The following is a 20860-nucleotide window of genomic DNA, read 5'->3' as shown; positions in this document are numbered from 1 at the left end:
ATTTTCTAGGCTTCGTGTCATCTTAACAACATAAAGTGACAGCAAGGTATGCTAAAATTAATTGAGTATATATCAAGTTTTTAAAGTATAATTTGGAAAAATAAAGTGTTAAGCAAGGGATTAAAAGATGTTAAGAGGATAAAATGAAAATTTAGGCTGCTGTCAATATGAAGTATCTTAATGTAGGTAACATGTATTTCTAAAATGGAAACATACAGGTGAGGCAGCTTCTGTCCATATCTAAGCTATTCTCTTTCAGTGTAAAAGGCAATTTGTTCTTAATTTCACAAATGTGAATTTAAATTGGTCAGACTATCTTATTTTAAAAAAATAAAATAAAATAAATCAGAACATCATTGCAAACTTACCAAACAGAGCCCACTACATTGATGAAGTTAAGTCCAGCAGTGTTTGCCATGACCTGGGTGGCCGTGGTTCCTGTAGTTATAGATGTTACCATGGTGGAAAGAGGAATGGTCGTTACAGGCATTGCCTGGCTCAGAGACTTTTGCTGCTGAGCAAACTGAGTTAACAAAGTGGGCTGAGGGGTGAAGCCTGAATCTTGGGGAGTAGGGGTGGCTGAAGGGGTACTAGGAGTTGAACTCTGAACATCAGGAGGGTGTGGGGTCGATGAAGGGGTTGGTGTAGGAGTAGATGGCTTAGGAGTTCCAGATCCTGCTCATTGAGAAAAATAAAAATTGCTAGTTTGTTATAAATGGCCAGTCCTTTTTAAAATAAGGTTAATGGAATCTTACTTAGCACTGACAATTTGTTCCAGTTTTTTTTTAAGCAGTTAACTGCAAGTGTTAATCTCTACACATGATACATGAGTGTTGCTACACTCAATTACAATTAAGGATGCAGTATATCACCTAAAAATCCCATCAGAGATGCTAATAGAGTAACAGTAAAAATATACATTTGTATTCTACCACAATATCCATTTAAAAGTTAGTTTCCCACATGCTGCCTTTGGCCTAAAAGTTCAAAAGGAATTCAACTAATTTTTGTTATCTATGATTTCACTAATTCAAGACTTCTTTTAAAAATACTGCTTATTTAGTGTAACAGTCTGAGATAAACGTGAACATATTTAATAAATTACATATGGTTAACAATCTTATTTGGCACCTAAATATACATATTTAAGTCCTAACACATCAAGTTTATCCTCACAAACAATTTTACAAAAAACAGTAGCAAAGCAAATATTTGATAGATAATACTGCATCTTTAACAGTAACTGTGTACTTCTGTTTAAATGTAGAATGTATAGAAAATCTGTTGTGAATGAAGTATGCACAGTTTATCAATTAAAAAAAAAATGAAAACAAAAAACAAAAACCAAAAAGTAAAACCAAAAGCTCTTGAGGTGTTTTCTTTTTTAGCTTTCATGTCCTGCAGAAAGAAAGGAAAGAAATGTGAATGTCCAGAAGCTGTCACTCCACCCTTACTTAAAGTAATAACTGTGTGCAGTAGATTACCATAATCCATACCCACAACATAAGAAGTGTGAATAGACTTTCAGAAAATTTATATATTTTTCTTTGTGCAAAACAAGAAGGCAGAAAAATTACACCTTTTGAGCTATCAAGATGAAGATGTTTATATCTAATGCAAAGACCACCCTATCACTGTGCAGTGTACTAAAACTTTCAGCATATATTAATTATCTATTAAAAAAATCTAAAAAACTGGAATGCTTTTTTCCCAAATTGATACCTGAAACACTCATATTTATTAATTTGATGAGATTCTCCAAAACTAATTCCTACATTCTTGCATAACTCTTCTTTATGTTAAAAAAAAGTAACCCGTAGTAAAAAAAAAATCACACTTTAATGTCTTTAGAATAATGCTTCAGGATAATCACATTTTAGTAACTGACAACAATTTATAAAAGAGTGTAGAAGTGTTTTTGAAATACTGCTTTTCAATTTATTATATCACCACCTTGAAACTAGTTGGTTTCTTACATATACAAAGGTAGGACCTGCAGCAACAACTCTTAATGACATTTTTTTCTTATCAGTCACATAATATACATAATGTAAAAATGATCCTAGGGTACACTGAAATAAAAAAAATTTTGGTTTCTTATTGCCCACGTGTAAAATAACTAACAGATTTTTTAAAGGAGAGATGTAGGTTGCAAGTCTAAAAGAAAAGTATACTCAAAGTGCATACATAGATACAGAAAAACAAATACAATTACAATAAACACGTAGTACATACAATCAACATGAGCTCTGCCTTATGCTTCTTGCAACTTAACACATTTTGAATACACAGTACATTCAGATTTCACTATTTCACAGGTTGAAAAAAGTTGTCTTAAAGAAACACTAATGCAAAAGCTTATAATAATTTAATGTAGAATTAAGTTTATGACTCACTTTGTGATGAGCTGGCAGGTGACAGGGCAGCTGGAGAAAGCATGTTGACTTGACTGAGATCCATGGATGACTTCCGGGAAAGACTTGGTGGCTTAGAAGAAGGAGGAGGAGTTGGAGACTTAAGAAAGCTGCTGGTCTGTTGTGGTGTAAAATAATTACCTAGAAGAAGGACATGAAAGTTATATCCTACATTTATAATCCAAAATTTCATGTATTTTAGAAATAAAAATATAAAGTACTTTTTATGAAAGAGATTATAATTGTATGATATTTCTTACTTTATATTACACAAAACTAAGGATTTAATACCTGAAGAACTATTTCCTGAGCTTGAGGGAAGTTTGATGGGTGGAGGTCGATGTTTTACTCCTTTCCCCAATACTGAAGATTGAACTGACACGGTCTCAGGCTGCTACAAGGATGACAACAAGCACACTTGTTAAAATTAGTAATCACCACACTCCAAGATGAAGAGAAATTAACTCTACAAAGTGATCTTAATGGTTAGAGAATTAATAACAGATTTTACAAAGGAATATAATTTCACACGTGATCCATGAAATACATTACAGCACACATACAGGATGAGGTAAAGATTTTTAAGTAACAGAATAACGAGAAAGAATCTGAGAGAAGAGTAGAACAAGATAAAGGCAAAGCTTCTAATCTCTCTACCTATTTTTCTAAGAAAGTAACAACTGTTGAGGTCAGATGATTAGCACAAAGATGTTCGCTATACTTTCCTCTATGTCTACTTTGAAATTTTTTATCATAAAAGTTATATTTAAAAAGCTAAAAGTAAAATGAAAACTAAACAAACCCTCAAAATATGATCCCTAGGCTTCTCAGATCTGAGAAACAATTAGGTACAAAAAATTATCAGTAACCAAACATACTTCTGTTTCTTTTCCTGGAGAAAGCTGACTCAGACTGGCTGAGCCACTAGAGATGTGTGACATCTTGACTGGACATTTAGCTTCATTCTGGATCAATTCCTGATACTGATTAACAACTCTGAAATAGCAGGAGAAAATAGGTAAGGATTGAGCTAACCGTATTTTTAACACGAATTTATTACATAAGAAATGAGTGATGCTATTATCAAAAAGAAATTCCATAAATAGGCAATCTGAGTTAAAAGTGCATTCTTCTTATGTTTTAAATAAAAAGCTAGTGTTTAAAATATTTTGTTAATGGTCTAACAATTGTTTTCAATACAGAAATTACAAGGACAATTTAACCAATAAGCAGTAAAGAAAATACTAATTGCCTTTCTCTTAGATTTGGATTAAATAAAGTATTATCTAGAAACCATGTTCCTTAGTTACAGATTATCTAAGTTTTTTTTTTTTTTTTTAAATTTAAAATAAAACTAGCTGGGCATGGTAGTGCATGCCTATAATTACAACAGCTTATGAGGCTGAGGGAGAGGATGGCAAGTTTAAAGGCTTAACCTCAGCAACACAGCCAGATCCTGTCTCAAAAGAAAAAAATAAAGGATTGAGGTAAAGTGACCCTGGGTTCAATCCCTAACACCAAAACAAAAAAACTAAACAAAAAAAGCCCCTATATTTTAAACATAACTCTTTTAATTCTATTTAAAAAATCCTAGATGTTTAAAATATCAGGAAAAAGCCCTTAAATGTCTTGCAATCTCATCCCACAAAAATAACAATTTGGCAGGAGTCTGGGGGTGGGTTACGGGGAACTGAACTCAGGGGCACTTGACCACTGAGCCACATCCCCAGCCCTATTTTTTTTGTATTTTATTTAGAAACAGTGCCTCACTAAGTTGCTCAGCACGCTTTTGCTGAGACTGGTTCTGAACTTATCCTTTTGCCTCAGCCTCCTGAGCCTCTGGGATTATAGTCATGCACCACCGTGCTCAGCAAAAATAACAGTTCTTAATAGTCTAACGTATCACACCTTTTCAGTGTTTGCGAGGATCAACAGGATTTAAAGTTAGAAAAAACCTTAAGATTTTTCATTGTTCAATATATTTTACATCTGGGGCCCACAAATATTAAATGATGTTACATTCAAAAATTAAAGACACAACTAAAATCAAAGTTTACAACTCCTAATAAGTGAAAAGTTTTTCATATTCATCCTGCCCAAAAGGAAGATGAAAATATTTTTTTTACCTCTCAGCATCAGTCTTTGACCCAATAATGAACCTAAAATGATAAAGAGAATAAAAAGGATTAAATAAATGTCTTAAGCCCCAAGATTAGTTTTATGCCTTTCATATGTTAGTCAAGATAATATCACACACTGATTTTAAATTCACCAAATCATTAAAATGTTTGAAAAACATTTAAAATTATGAAGAATCAAGTTTTACATGCATTATGAGACACTCATGCGACTAATCTGGCTGACTTAACTTAAGGAAATGTATTTTTGTCAGAAGAAACACTCTGGGCTGCAAATTACCAAGTCCTAGACACCCTATAGTAAAATCACTGAACTCCTGTGTGCAAAGAAAGGCCTTTGGTGTTCTGCTCATTTTAATCTTTGATTCTGAAAATCAAAAGCAGGACCTTACGATATTTTTCAGACAAGGAAGATAGTTTGTAGTTAATTGCTAATTAAAATAATTATCTGTACCAAAGTTTTTTTTAAAGTTTGACATTTATTATGATCTCTTAAATGGTTATTTTTTAATTACCAATTTGAATGATCATCTGTGGAGGAGCTGAAATATAAAATGAAAAAAAGAACTGATTAATACAAGTGAAACTTAAATTTCATAGTTTTAAAATAAAGTTATTTATGAATATAAAAGAATATAAATCATGCAGCATTTTCCCAGAAATTCCCTTACATAGTGGCAAAAAATTCAAATTCTCTTCCTGTTAAACAATGTAGTCAGTTGACCTCTGGACCTAATTCTTCACAAGAAAACTAATAATATGCCCTTGTGTTCTAGAAAAACTTATAAATTTAAAATAAGCAATGTATGTCTTTAGAGGAAGATTTTTTTAAAACACGTAATCAAAATAACTAATCTTTGTATTCCATTGGCTGAGGAATCCGTGACTGCTACTTTCTATTGTCACTGACTTTCATCTAGGTATTGATGAGATTACTCCACAGACCTGGCCCCTGACTTTTTCTGCTGAGATGCCCTTTTTGTTTTCAAAGCAGTATCGATAAGATTAAAAAATAAAACAATTGTGCTTGCTTTGGCAGCACATATACCAAAAACATAAAATGACTAAATTGTAGAGTTCCTCTGGGTTTAATCCAGAGTACCAGATAAAACCATGTGTATATAAACAAGCACACACATGCACATAAAATGAGCAATAAAATTAAAAATAAAAACAAAACACTGGCACCCTGTGCTAAATATGCATTACATATACATCTAGGAATATTAAACTGCCAACATAAATATACCAAGAAGGATATCCCAGGAATATCCTTCAGAGGTAGCATAAAAATAATTATACCATTGGGGTTTTTAAAAAAGAAATTATTTTAAATAAATATGGCAACTACAATTTAAATTTACTCACACCTGCTACATCTAAGCAGTATATATTTAACCACTGAATCCCCAAAGGCCAATTTGTATTACTAATTCAACAGCGACTGCTAAATAAATTCTGGTTGCCTGATTTTGTCCATTTATATATTTAATAGAACTCACTGGGATGGAGACATCTGGTTGTCACTTTCTTCATCTGCTTTACATGGCTGTATTTTACCATAGTAAAGTGGATCACCAAGTGACTGCAAGATGGTAAGCTTTGTTTTCTGATATTGATTACCAGCTTCACATTCAAATACATAATCATCTTTTACATCCTGAAAAAGAGCATCCCAAAGAACAGCTTCTCAAGCAAGCAATTAGAATTAGCAAAAATTGGAAATACCTGACACACAACTTAAGTCTGGCAATAGAAACACACATGGAATTTAAACTATAAAGATGTTTAAGTCTGCCTAACAGAATAAAGCTTAGAATCGTTCTTTTTAAATAATGTATTAATGTATATATGAAGCATGAACGTCACAATAATAATAAATGATCAAAAACCATTACTTATTACAATAAACATTTATTGAACACTGTTCTTAGCACTGTAAAGGTACTGCTTCATGTAATCTTCACCACATCCCTATGGTCAGCACTATTACCTCTGTGCTAAAGATGAAGGAAATGAGGAGAGGTCCTCCACCCTTTATCTTCAACTTTAGTGCTGCCCTGCCCTCTATGTTCAACAGGGATTTACAGGATTCCTTTTTACATGGTACTTTAGGAATGAGAGTTTCAATGGAATAAGCTTGAGAAAAACACAAAAGTATATATATGGAGATATATATATCTCCATATAATAATATCTTATATGAAAGGGACGATAAAATATGAAATAATAGAGGATAAAATTTTTGAAAACTCATCTGTTTTTGTCATTAGCCTAGCCTGTCACACACACAATACACCTATGTACAAAACATCTCATTATTTCACTCTTAGGGTTCATCTAATGTAGTACATTATTGCCTATTTCTCCCTTTAAAAAGTCATTATGGCAATTAGAGAAAATTAGAACATTTCCATTAAGAAACACCCTCAGAAAAATGTATTAATACATAGAAGAAATCAAATAAGAACTACTAACATGCAACCAAAAGTAAAAATGGATTTCTGCATTAAAATTGCTCTTAAAATGGAAACCATAATTTATAAAAGACAAAACAATTATTCTCTAATTTATTTTCCCAGTGACTTGGGAGGCTAAGCAGGATGATCTCAAGTTCAAGGCCAGCCTCAGCAATTTAGTGACTCTCAGTAACTTAGCAAGATCCTGTCTCAAAGTTAAAAATAAAAAGGGTTAGAGATGTAGCTCAGTGGTAAAGTACCCTGGGTTCAATCCCTAGAAAGTTCTTAAATTAAAAAAAAAAAAGTCCTAGGTTAAAAGCAATGTTTAATGAATTTATGTTTGGTAAATTCAGATCTCAGAGTACAAACATCATTACAACAAACTAGCAAAGACTACTTACATGGGCTGGCCAAACTGTTGGTTGTGAGTCATCGGATTTGATAGATTTTTCCACTTTAGCATATTTCTCTACCTAAACAATTAAATCAAGATACCAGATAAAATGGAATCAGTTTTCAGACTAAAGAGAACAATGTAACTCAATAATACAACCAAGTTGTTAATGTAAGAATTCTTGAATCATTAATATCAACAACTAATTATGCTTTAAAATTAGTTTAAAATTCTATTATATTCAATAAAAACATGGTTAATAAAAATTAATTATCTTTAGCTGCTATATAAATGTAATAAAAACAGCTGCGTTTCTGGATAGTGCCTCTTCTTTTTATTCCATAAGTGATCATATTTGTCCTTTAGAGCCTTTCCTTTAGGAAAACTGGAATGTTAAGATTCAGGATCTTGTCCTTTTTGGCAGGGTTTTAAGTGAACAGGAGTTATCATGTGGTTAATATACAAGCTCTAAAGAGATTTGGAAAGATAAAATAATAAAATTGAAAAAAGATGTTTCGAATCTTTTCTACTTTCTAGTCAGAACCGGGCAATACACTGTGTTCCTAAGAATCTGAGTGAGTTAAATATTCTCACCATCTTAACCCTGATCTTAAGAATAATTTGAGGTTGAGGTGTACCTAAATGGTAGAGCTTGTGCTTAGTATGCACAGGGACCATCCTCAAAAAAAACCCAAAAAAGGAAGAAAAAGAAAAGAATAATTTAGACTCACCTGGGCACCTGTTAAAAAGATAGACTTTTTATGCCCCTCTCTCTTAGAAATTCCAATTAAGTAGGTCTGAACTAGGGTTTGAAACCTGTATGTTTGATATTCTGTATGATTCTATTGACTGAGAAACTTTATTTTTAGGGCCTTACTATTTAAAGGTGTGGTCTATATGCCTTACCACATAAACTAGAGGCTTGTGAAAATGGTTGCATCTCAGTTCCAGCCCAGACCTGAAATGGAACTAGATGTTTTTAAACTGCAGTGCTGAGAATTGAACCCAGAGGCCCATGCACAATAGGCAAGCGCTCAACCACTGAACTATATCCCCAGCTCAAGAATCAACAATTTAATAAATTCTCCAGGTAATTTGTATGTACATTAAAATTTGGAAATACTGCTTTAGATACTGCCCCCCCATCCTCCAAAGCTAAATTTCACCATTTTTTACAACTTACACTAATAATCTATTCTCAGGCTGTTCCTTAAGGAGCATGTAAGCAAAGAAAAAAATGTGGCTTACTTTTCTGAGTTGTATGCACACTCTATTAATACTTTTGTGTTTTTGCTTTGGACAGCTTTTCATAAAATCTTATTAAGAATGTACATGTACTAGCTAAGAAAGGATACGAGACAACAGCAAATATATGAAAATGACAGAATTGTAAAGAAGTGAGTGAATAATAAAAAGAACACAAAAATTTGAAACAGAAAAGTAAAATACAGACCTTTTTCACGATATTTCTCTCCTATCTTAAATTATTTATATTTCATGTGTTATTATGGGTCAGTAAAGAGTACTAAGGTTCTTAATTTTGGCTACTGCTCCAATATTAATAAACTCAAACCAGATTTAGGAAAAAAATAATTAGGAAATTATGAAGAAATACCATGAAAAAAAAGAGGCATTTTCATGTGTACTATTATACCATATTTGTCCACAGTTTGAAACTGTTTTGTGATTCTAGCTCCAAACACAGAACTATAGTTATGTTCTGTTATAACAATGTGAAGAATACACATCTTCCAAAAATGAGCAATTTATTAAAAGAAATCAATTTTGAGATCATATTCTCAAGGTACTAGCTATCAAATGATAAAATTTAGAAACTTTATGCGAAAAAAAAAAAAAAAAAAAAAAAAAAAAAAGAAGCAATCATTGAACTAACTTACATCCACTTCAGAAGGAATGGCCAAATTACAGGGACTCCTTTTCCACATATCTACACACTAGAAAATTAAAAACAGCATAAATATACCAAAAATTCATAAAGGCAAGACTTCTGGTATGGTAATGTTCATTTAAAATACTTACATTTCCTGCTTTAGAAATTTTGAGGTCATAATGCTGACCTGCTTTTCTTTCCTTTCGTTTTTGTAAGAAATCCAGTAATCTCAGCTGAGGAGGAGGTGGACAATGAGACAGATCCTGCTGCCGATTCAGAGAGGACCTGGAATACCTCTTGAAACATCTGAAATATTATTAACAGATTTGAACTAAACAAAGCTCAAAATATACACAGGAGTTTAAACTAGCAAGCACTGACTATTAAATCACATTCAAGCAACATCCTTAGCACTGGTAGAATAAAATGAGCAAGACAAAGTTTTCATTATCATGAGGCTAGCTAATAGTCCAGAGAAGGAGAGAGAAATTCAATTCCCAAGTGAACAGATAATTTCAGATTTCAGGGAACAATAAGCAGTAGGAGAAAAATGAGAATACTATGTTGTGTAACTGTCAGGGAGGGCAACATTTAGGGAAAGGAAGAACCCTCAGAAGAAATGACTGATGTGAGTTGAGATACAAATGAAGGAACTAGCCACCCACACAGGGAAGGTTGTTTCAGATCCATGCACAGAAGAAGCTGGAAGTCATCACTGCATCTTAACAAGCAAAAGGTTTAATAAACTGAAAAATCAACAATTCTCCTCTTAGATCTATCAAGGAGGTGGGATCACAGGACAAACCACTGTCCTTGAATTTGGAGACTAGGCCAATTGGAACATCTTAGCTTGCTGGAGAACAAACCTCCTTGGGAACCAATGCTGGGGCACTTGATACCTAAAGTTAACTGATCAGTTATGGGAGGCTCAACATGGTCAAGTATGAGAGAGAGATTAAAAACTACAGGGAGATCTTGTCACTGGGAGCCCACACGTCTTTGTTTTATTTCCAAGAGGTTAAAGAGGTCTCACAGTGAATAATGGAAGAAAATTTCATACTTCTCACAAGGAAAGGGGCAAAGGAAAATTTTTTTTTTCTGTACTAGAGACTGAACCCAAGGGTGCTGTACCACTGAGCTACACAATTGCAGCACTCTTAATTTTTTCATTTTGAGACAGGGTCTCACTAATTTGTTGAGGCCAGCTTTGAAATCGTGATCCTCATAGCTGTGATTACAGGTGGCACACGCCACCATACCCAGAGAAAAGGAATTATTTTGAAACATGAGGGAATAAGTTTTGAAGTAGAGAGAATAATTTTAAAAGGTACAGAAACAGGAAAAAATTTGGTCTATCTCAGAAACAGAAAAGTAGATATGACTAAAGTACTATGGTCCAGATGATAGGTAAGGTCAGAGATCGAGGCAAGGATCTTACAGACCAATAGTGATGTATTTGATTTAATGTGAAGTGCAATGCTTTTGGGGAAGTTTTGTCAAGGGGTTTAAGTTTAAGCATGATCTAGTTTGCTTGCATGGCAAATTGGAAGGGAATAAAAGCAGAATCAAGAAAACCGATTGTGAATTTATTAGAGGGGAAGATGATGGTGATTTGAAATAAGGTATTGGCAGCAGGCCTGGAGAGAAACAAGGAGGCTGTAGAACTGTCAATATATCCTAAATGGCTTACTCCACTATTACCAACACTGTACCTTTTCTCTTAATATACTATTTGTAGTAAATTATGAAATTTAGAAAATGGGTGCATTTTTGAGCCTTTTCAAATTTGAAGTTCCAAAGTAAATAATCCAAATAAATATGTAAAGAGTAGTTAATGAGCCATCCAAAACCTTAGCCCAAATATGCATTCTTTTATTAAGTAGAATAACTAAAACATAAAAGACAAATTGCTCAGTTATAAAAGAAATAGTTACAAATGTATTTCTAAAACTGCTATTTTCTCAAGTCTCAAAAATAAATTGTTTCCTCAAAAGTAAAATTAACAAAAACTGAACTGGTTACTGAACATCACAAAGTAATTAAGAAATTATTCTTTCTGTTCATACTTGGTCTCTTCTCAGCTTCTCCACACTTTTGGTAAATAGACTATAAATTCACAGTAAATAAGTTATTTTAAAAAACTGTAGAAAACAGATCACTTCAATATATAGGAGCAAATACTGCAATATCAAAACATAATACCAGGTCATTAAAACATCAATTTTCCAATTAGATAAAAAAATCAAGAGTACTTATACCCTAGAGAGAAAAGTCGCTCTAAATAGCAAAATTTAGAGCTATTTATCAAATAGACTGATATTGTTTCATCCTTCCACAAAGGCAATTACCGTTTCATTGGGCGAGTATTCATCTTTTGCCTATTATAGAGCAGTCTGTTTGCAGTACAAGTTACTGCAATAGAAGGATCAAGACACAGTGGTTCAGCTGTAGCTAGGATCAATTGGCTTTCAAGTAAAAGTTTGTCTTCCTGAAATATATAAAAGCATGTCAATATCAGACTTTAAAAGATTTTCAAAAAAATAGTCATACATATTTAAGCTGGAAATACTGCCTGGAACTCTGCTAAAGGCTATGTAAAACAGTAACTCAAGTTCCAAAACTAGTGTGTAAACTTTGGAACGTGACAATGTAAAATTAACTTTTAATGGAATTCAGTATTTGTAAAATTGTTATGAAATGGTTAATTATAAGAGTGAATATTCATCAATTCAACACATATTTACTGAACACCTACAACATGTTAGGTTTGGTTCTAAGATTTGGGAATAAAAGCAGTGAACAAAACAGATAAAATTCTTTGTCCTTGCGAAACCTACAAGTTCACAACAAATTATAGCTCTTTCTGTAACTGAAAAGTAACAGACTCATTCTATACTCAGCTTGACTACATTATGATAAAAAAACTGACTATATTAATACTGGCAAATTCTATATATCCAAATTCGAAGAAGATGCAGACTTTTTACTGTATCACATAACTAACTTTACTGAATCCTATTCTTCTGTTTAACTCCTTAAATACCTTATTAGTTGTAACACTTTTTTCAGCACTGGGGACTGGGGAACACGGGGCCTCACACACCCTAGGCAAGCACTCTACTGCTGAGGCACAACCCCAGGCGTGCTATAACAATTCTTTTAAAGTCAAGTAAGTATATTAATATTGCTGAGTAAGAACTTTTGAAAAAAACTTTTCATTTGTTTCACTCAACTTTCTACTATGGAAATTTCCAAACATACACAAAAGGAAAAGTGTGATGACTTACATATCAACACCTAATTTCATTTAATGACCATCCTCATAAATTTTGTTTTTGTGTTGCTGGAAAAATTTAAAATACATCTTAGAGGTTGTATTATTTCACATAGGAGTTTTAGTATGCACCAGTAACTGATAAGGATCTTTAAATTTTAGTCAATCTTTAAATCTTATTCAAGATTTAAATTTCCCCTCATTGTCCACAAAATGTATTTTCAATTGGTTTGTTTTAATTTGAACTCACACAAGGCCTACTACCTCCTGTATTTGGTTTCTGTATCCCTTAAGCATCTTTTAAATTCTATAATAATTACCTCTTCCTTCATTCTTTATCCTTTTCTCACATAACTGATTTGATTTGACTAACTCATTAAGTGGCTGGTGGTTTCCTCATATTGTTACTTACCAGTGTTTTATTCCCTAAATTCTCCATAAATTGCTAGTTAGACCTAGAGTCTTGATTTAACCCAGGGTCTGGTTTCTTCCCTGATACTATTAGGTATTCTCCTTTGCCTACACCCAGAAGCATAGTAAGATTCATTCTCACTTTCAGTTTACAAAATTTAATTAGATCTCTAAATTATAAAATTTCTCATAAGCCTCCCATCTAATGGTTTATAAATCAATGCATGACTTCTACCTACAGTTTTTACTTTATTAAGACTTTCAAACTGGTATTTTGAAGTCGATCATTTCTTTTGTACCTATTAGTTGCAATTTCCCTAAAGAATCTTCCCTCAGATGCTATCTAGCTGCCTAAAATACAGTTTATACAGAAATGGCAGGATAAATATTATACTCTCTCCTTTCTCAATTCTCAGGATAAGAGCACCAACAAATGACCAATGAGATTATCTTTGTTTTTTTTTTTTTTTTAATATTTTTTCAGTTGTTGATGGACCATTTTTTGGTTTTAAATTTATTTATATGTGGTGTTGAGAATCAAACCCAGTGTCTCACACATGCTAGGCAAGTGCTATACCACTGAGCCACAACCCTAGACCCATCTTGATATTTTTAAATACCTTATAGATGACAAAATAATAGACCAAACCAAAACACAACACTTAACAGTTACAGATGAAATGAATCTTACTTTATAATCACATTTCACAGATAGGATAATTTTCATTATTAATATTTTATTTGATTTATTAATTATTCCTCTCTATAGTAGCAGAGAAATAAGTGAACACCCTTATGACTGGACATCTCATAAACACTGATGAGCCAAACCTCACAGGCAGGAGAAGTCCCCTAGTGCCAAAGCAACCAGTATAAATGGAAAAAAGACAAGCTCAAAAAAATAAATAAATAAATAAAAAGATAAAGAACTAAGTTTCACATTACACATACCATGTCAGTCTAACTGGGATTTTAGTCATAAGCAACTGGGATCAAGCAGTTCCTTGAGGAATTTACTGCATGTATAAAGATACCCTTAACTTCTAAAGTTCATAAAAGAAGCCCAGTTTTTTGCAAGAAGTATCCTACTTAATACATGAATAAAAACATGAGCACAAAAGAGCTTTTACTTAATACTGTACCTATAGTTTGCCTACTGGGGATTAAAAAAAACAAACAACAAACCTGGGTCCATTTATGATTATCACTTGTAATTGAATGAACATCACAGATTAAAGTCTAGAAGAAATAAAGTTTTTAAAAATCCATTAATGTATATTCACACAAAATGTACAGACTAAAATTTTAAAAACTATTTCCTAATTAAACTTTACTTACCTGCATTGTTGGACGTAAGAGAATGTGCCTACTTTGGTAACCAGGAGACTTCATATTACTGAACTGCCTGTAGTCACGAATTTCTGCTATGACACACCCACAATGAAAAATATTAACCTGTTTGGAGTAAAACATTTAAGTAAATGTCATTTTTTCCAAAGTCTAAATAAGTACGTCTGTACTAATTATTTCACAAACTTTCAATTCTCATGCATTATTTTTGGCCACTCCCATAATCTTCAGTAGATTTACTTGGTGGACATTATCACTATGTAAACCTTTTAAGAAATATTATTTGATGTTCATCATTATAAATCAAGAAGCAATTTAAAACTGTCTAATGGTTTCTAATTATAGACTGATGCATCTATAAAATCAACAGCAATTTTTGGCATTTTCATACTACTGGAGTTACAGATCCTTGGACTGTATTTGCTAAAATTTAAGAAATAAAATCTTGAATTTTAATAAGAGAAGGAAAGCCAACTATAAATTCAAATTTAAAAAACCCACTTATTCTTATACTCAAATGTAAGAACCCCTATCACTCAAGTGTTATTAATTATCATTTGTCATGGTCACACTCACACCATCATGTTTTTCATCCATTTAGAACCTTCATGTTATCTGTCCACCGTACCTGTGTTCAATCTTTTTAACAAACACTTATTGACCAAGTGTAATGTATACTCGGTGCCACACGTTATTTAAGAAGCTTCATGGATACAGTGGTAAGACAACTCTTGCTTCAGCACAGAAAGATAGGCAGTAAAATTTTAGTTAGTGACAACTGTTTTAAAGAAAATAAAATAGAAAGGGGTAATGATTATATGCTCAGATAAAAACCTCTCTGAAGGGCGTGAGTTTCTGCTGAAACTTGAATCACAAGAATGATCCAGGGAAGGGGCTGGGGAGATAGCTCAGTTGGTAAAGTGCTTGCCTTGCAAGCACAGAGCCCTGGGTTCGATCCCCAGCACCGCAAAAAAAAAAAAAAAAAAAAAAAAAAAAGATCCAGGGAAGATCATTCCAGAGAGAAGTAGTAGGAAAAAATGCCTTCCGGTAGGAATAAGCTTGGTATGCTTTAGTATGGAAAGAAGGCAAGGCTGGTTGGAGTGTAGTGAGTGATGATTAGAATTAGGAGATGAAGGCAAAAAGGAAAGCAAACATTTTTGCAGTTAAGAACACAGAGAGAATTAAAAAAACACTTTTTTTTAGTTGTCAATGACTTATTTGTTTATTCATATGCGGTGCTGAAAAGAGAACCCAGTGCCTCACACATACCAGGAAAGTGCTCTACCACTGAGCCACAATGCCAGTCTGAGAATTTCTTTTTTAATATTTTAGTTATAGATGGACCCAGTGCCTTTATTCATATATTTTTATGTGATGCTAAGGATTGAAACCAGCGCCTCACACATGCTAGGCAAACACTCTACCACTAAGCAACAACCCTAGCCCCATGAGTGCACAGAGAATTTTAAGAAGGGATTTACTTTTCCATTTTTGTTTTATAAACCTCATCTGGCTCTGTGATTCTAGAATGAAAGCAGGAACCATGGCATATCATGACCACATGGTTTAAAGGAGAAATGACATTTGCTGATGCTGAACATGGAAGGTGAGGGTAGGGTCATCCATCAGACTGAAAGCAACTATGATAAAATGATATTGGGAAGTAAAATATAAAGTTCTCTGTTCATCATGTTAAGTCTGGGGAACTTATATATCCAAGTAAATTTGTAAGTATAGAGCTTGGTGGAATGATCATGATAAGAGATATAAGGCAAGAGATTAAGTAACATTTTGAAAAATCATGGAACTAATTGAGACTACTTAGATTGTTACTTAAAGCACAAAAAGGCTAGGACTGAACTATGAAACACATATTTATGGATGGAACAAAGACGACAGCAAAGAAACTGGAGGAACAGAAAAGAAAGAAAAAAAACCAGGAATGGGATATCTCAGAAGCCCAAAGAAGGGCATTTCAAAAAAAAAGTACTTATCGGCATTAAACTTTCCTAAGAGAACAATTCAGAAAGAAAACTGATCAATGCCATGACTGATCCCTGCCATGGGGATCACTGCTGACTTTGACAAAACAGGTTCTGTGGAATGTTGATGTTAAAATGCCAAACAAGGTGAGTGGAGAGAAGACGGAGATGTGATAGAAAGGAGATGATGATTATACACAACTCTTTGAATATTTTTGCTGTCAGGAGGAGGAGAATTATAAAGCAATAGCTGAAGAAGGGATTGGGGTCAAGATAGAATTTTTTGAAGTTGAGAGTACATGTTTGCATTCTGAATCTAATAGAGAAGAAAAAACATGGGGATGACTTTATAATCTTAAGTCCTAGAAAAGGGAAGGACCCAGAAAACAAATGAAGAGAACATCTTAGGAACAGCATTTATTTATTTTAACAGAAAGGCAAAGGTAAAGTATAGAGAAAGATGTAAAGAGGCACTGGTCAACTAATCTTAGGAGAAAATGGGGATTCCCACTTGATGTTATTTCTTTTCCCTCAGTGAAGTACCCAATATGGGTTAAGTGAGACCTTGTCTAAATGTTGTTGGGAACAGTAGTTAAGATTAAGGGGCTGGGGTTGTAGCTCAGTGGTACAGTGCTTGCCTAGCACATGTGAGGCACTGGGTTCAACCCTCAGCACCACATAAAAATAAATGAATAAAATAAAGGTATTGTGTCCATCTACAACTAAAAAAAATAATAAAAGAAAAAAGATTAAAATATCATTCATTACAAAAAACCATATGGTCATTTAGATTCATATAAAATATGCACACATATATACTAAAAAGCATAATATGTATATTATATACATATAATAAATGTAGAGATTTTTAAAATTTTATTTTTTAAGAGACTGGGTTCTGCTATGTTGCCAAAGCTGGGTTCTACCTCCGAGTTCAAGAGATCTTCCTGTCGCAGTCTTCTGAGTAGCTAGGAGTACAGGCATACATCACTGTACCCAGTAGGACATTTTAAAAAGAAAAAATTTATACCTGAGATTTTTCTAGGAGATCAACCAAAATAGGAGGTAATTCTTCTGCATCTAAGTATTCAAGTAATTCCCCTTCTTCATAAGGCAGTCGAATGGTCTCAGAATCTTAATTTTAAAACATGAAAGTATATGAAAATGATTAAGCTCCACCAAAAGGCTTAGATGTATTGAAAAGCCCCTTTCAAAAAAACAAAAAGGAATAAAGCCAAAGGCTCTCCTAATAACCTTTAGCCTTATATCATGTTACATTTACTGAAACACTTGTTAAATGTGTAACACTTTAGAAGAGGGGGGTTAAAAAATTGATATGTGGAAAAGCATCTGGCATAACATCACAATTCAAATCACCGCCAGTAGTAATCACAATAAGATCAAAGAAGCAGAAAGTTCACTGAAGACTAATTAGTATCTGGAAATTAGAATAACAATTTGGTAACTCATCTAACCAAAGGAAAGAATTCTCTTGATATTTTACAATTAATTATCAACACAAGAAAAAATTCTTAACTAGAGCAAGTTCCTCGTAGAACTCAAATTATTATCACCATATGAAATTTTTAGATGACTCTTCAGTGAAAACTGAATATATTTTAAAACTCTTCATATTCATGTTAATAAAACATTTTAATATATGAAAATTACTCAAAAAGCAGTGAATCTGCTTAACTTTACAGGATTTAGACTCAAGAATACATTAAAAATATGCATACCTTAAAACACCTTACACTATTTTAAAATACAAACAGCAACAGAACAAAAGGAAATTCTGGTATTATTTAAAAAGCATGACTTTTTATAAACAGACTCAAAGACAAATTAGAATACTTTTCTTTTTTTTTAGCGGTGCTGGGGTTTGAACCCAGGGTCTTGTGCTTGCAAAGCTAGAATACTTTTCAAACGCATGTTCAGGAAGGATAATCATGTGTATTATAGTAATTTCTTATGTTCTAGCAAAAGTAAGGAAATTTTTAAGATAAAAATGTGCTTTTATCACTAAGTCATCTTTGATCCAAAGGAAAACTACTGAGCAGATTAAGAAACTAATTTTAAAAAGCAGCACATCCTGCCTGGGAGAGGTATTTTTTGTTAGTTATACTTTGGAGGGTCTTACCTGATCCATTTTTTCCCCTGAGCATCAGAGAATATCCCTCATTTCCTGGATATAGATTGACTACTAAACACGACAAAGTCTCCTGCATAACAAGCTTCTCTAACAAGTTCACATTTCTTCTTAATTTCTGCTTTAAAAAGAGGTAGAGTTCATGACAATAATCCATTATAACTTTGAAAAATAATACTATGATTTGACAAAAATTATATCTTAAATCTTTTGGCATGTCTTCCACATAATGAGTCTGAACATAAGGGGAAGATTCATAACACTATGGCCACTATTCATGGAAAGCAATGTAAACTTAATTTGTTTCTACTACTATGTTTTATGAAAATTCATGTCAAAAAGTGGTAACTTAGATAACAGTAAGAAACATAAAATATCTACTTTCAAAAAAATAGAAAATAAAAATACCTTAAAAACCTCAATTATTTAAAAAAAAATCCATATGGATATATAATGCACATACAGCAAAATCCACAATTTTAGAAATACATATATTTAATCTGGTTAAGTCCCATCATTCCTTAGACAGCGATAAAAACAAACTGAGCAAGAAATTTATCATTTATGGTAACTTGAAATGAATATTAAGTTTTGAGAGTTCTATTCTTTTGGTAAAATAGGTGAATAACTGGAAAAATATATAAAGGCTAGATAAATTCTAGATTATGATTTCCAACTATTTTAAAGCATTTGTGTCAATTTTGTTGAAATATTCAAATTGAAAACTTGGGACTTAACGGGCTGGCCACTTGTAGATTGTTCCAGGTTGAATAATTATTTTCATCACATCTTATTTAGGAAAGATACTTAAGTCAACATAATATTTGTTTTTTGCAGAATCTCAAAATAAAAAATCAGTTTTGAGCACCTTATAGTTAATTACATATTAACATATTAAACTGAAAGGAATCATAAATTCCTGACCTACCACTGCCATAAAAATAAGAACACTAATCTGAAAATGAAAACACGAAGGCAGACAACTATTACCCATTTGATGTAAAATAACCTAAAGCTGGGTGCAGTGGGACATGTCTATAATCCCAGCAACTTGGAGGCTGAGGTGGTTGGCAAGTTCACGGACAGCCTTAGCAAGGTCCTAAGCAACTTAGTGAGAACTTAATGAGAATATTTTACCTGTCTCAAAATAAAATATTAAAAAAAGGGCCAGGGATGTGGTTCAGTGGTTAAGAACCCCTGGGTTCGATACTTGACACACACACACACACACACACACACGGAAAAAAACCTAAAAATTTTAAAAGTGTTTTGAGTACATTTGAGTACAGAGAAAATCTTCATAATTTGAGTTAAGACAAAAATAAATTATGACAGTATATGTACCTCTTTAAGAAAACAAGTGGGTTCCCAGTTAGTCTTGAAAAATTCCTTAAAGAGCCACAAAGTATTTTAGGCTCGCAGGACATATTGTCTGGGTTCTTGACTACTTAACTCTGCCTTTGTATCTCAAAAAGAGTCATGAAAAATACAGGAACCAATGATTGTGGTGAGTTCTAGAGAAGATTCATTTATAAAAACATGAAGTGGGTCAGATTTGGCTGGTGGTTGGCAGTTTGCCAACTCACTTTAGAATCTTGACCTATATACATATCTCCCCTAACTTAGTTCTGTCTCCATTGAGATATATATATATATATATATATATATATCTTATATTGCTTGTGCTGATCGTTTTGTAGGAATATATATAAATGTTTGCATGTCAAAACATAAAAAAATGTACACTTTAAACATGTGCAATTCAAGTTGGTCGCAGAGGTTAATCCCAGCAACTCGGGAGGCTGAGACAGGAGGATCACAAGTTTGAATCCAGCCTCAGCAACTTAATGAGGCCTTAAGCAACTCAGGGAGACACTGTCCCTAATAAAACAAAAGAAAGGGCTGGGGGTGTGGCTTGGTGGTTAGGTGCCCCTCAGTTCAATCCCTAGTACCAAAACAAAACAAAATGCAATTCATTGTTATGTCATATATTACTTTAATAAAACATATGGAAAACATACCATAAGATTTGTGTATAAACTTAACAAATGTAAAGAGTTTAAAGGTTAGACATATTATTTTTTTTTTGGTACTGAAGATTGAACCCAGGACACTTAACCACTGAGTCACATCCCAGCCCTTTTTATTTTTTTATTATGAGACAGGGCCTTGCTAAGTTGCTGAAGCTTGTTTAGACCTTGCGATCCTCCTGCCTCGGCCTCCAGTGACACTGGGATTACAGATATGCACCCAGCAATATTAATTTTAAAATTAAAGGCAGAGAACAGAAATTCATGGAATTCTTTAAGTTCCTTCTAACCTGAGAGTTCAAAAAATATCAAGAAATCAGTTTTTATCATGTTTTACTGACAACACATTTATGTTAAATAAAATTGAA

At 33.0% G+C, this 20860-nt stretch overlaps 1 protein-coding gene across 12 annotated transcripts in view; it reads right to left on the bottom strand.

Annotated features, from left to right (window-relative positions):
* Window positions 1-20860, bottom strand: part of SUPT20H (SPT20 homolog, SAGA complex component) — a gene marked incomplete at its 3' end in the record, with an annotated part of 42099 nt that overhangs the window by 12865 nt on the left and 8374 nt on the right. For 6 of the 12 annotated variants that reach the window (XM_079137364.1, XM_079137372.1, XM_079137374.1 and 3 more), the window contains 15 exons: window positions 18454-18583; window positions 17344-17447; window positions 14320-14436; window positions 14167-14220; window positions 11645-11784; window positions 9446-9602; window positions 9304-9360; window positions 7413-7484; window positions 6055-6212; window positions 5068-5094; window positions 4541-4573; window positions 3293-3410; window positions 2706-2808; window positions 2397-2555; window positions 369-675 (listed from right to left, as the gene is read on the bottom strand). In XM_079137364.1, the coding sequence (XP_078993490.1) occupies window positions 369-675; window positions 2397-2555; window positions 2706-2808; window positions 3293-3410; window positions 4541-4573; window positions 5068-5094; window positions 6055-6212; window positions 7413-7484; window positions 9304-9360; window positions 9446-9602; window positions 11645-11784; window positions 14167-14220; window positions 14320-14436; window positions 17344-17447; window positions 18454-18583 (1736 nt within the window). Of the gene's footprint in view, window positions 1-368; window positions 676-2385; window positions 2556-2705; window positions 2809-3292; window positions 3411-4540; window positions 4574-5067; window positions 5095-6054; window positions 6213-7412; window positions 7485-9303; window positions 9361-9445; window positions 9603-11644; window positions 11785-14166; window positions 14221-14319; window positions 14437-17343; window positions 17448-18453; window positions 18584-20860 lie in introns of those variants that run through there. The other 6 variants (XM_079137375.1, XM_079137366.1, XM_079137369.1 and 3 more) reach the window with 4 other exon arrangements.

This window comes from Sciurus vulgaris, assembly GCF_902686455.1.
Source record: "Sciurus vulgaris genome assembly, chromosome: 4".
Classification (NCBI taxonomy): Eukaryota; Metazoa; Chordata; class Mammalia; order Rodentia; family Sciuridae; genus Sciurus; species Sciurus vulgaris.
The sequence above is the reverse complement of the archived record's forward strand: the minus strand, read 5'-3'. Positions and strand labels throughout refer to the sequence as shown.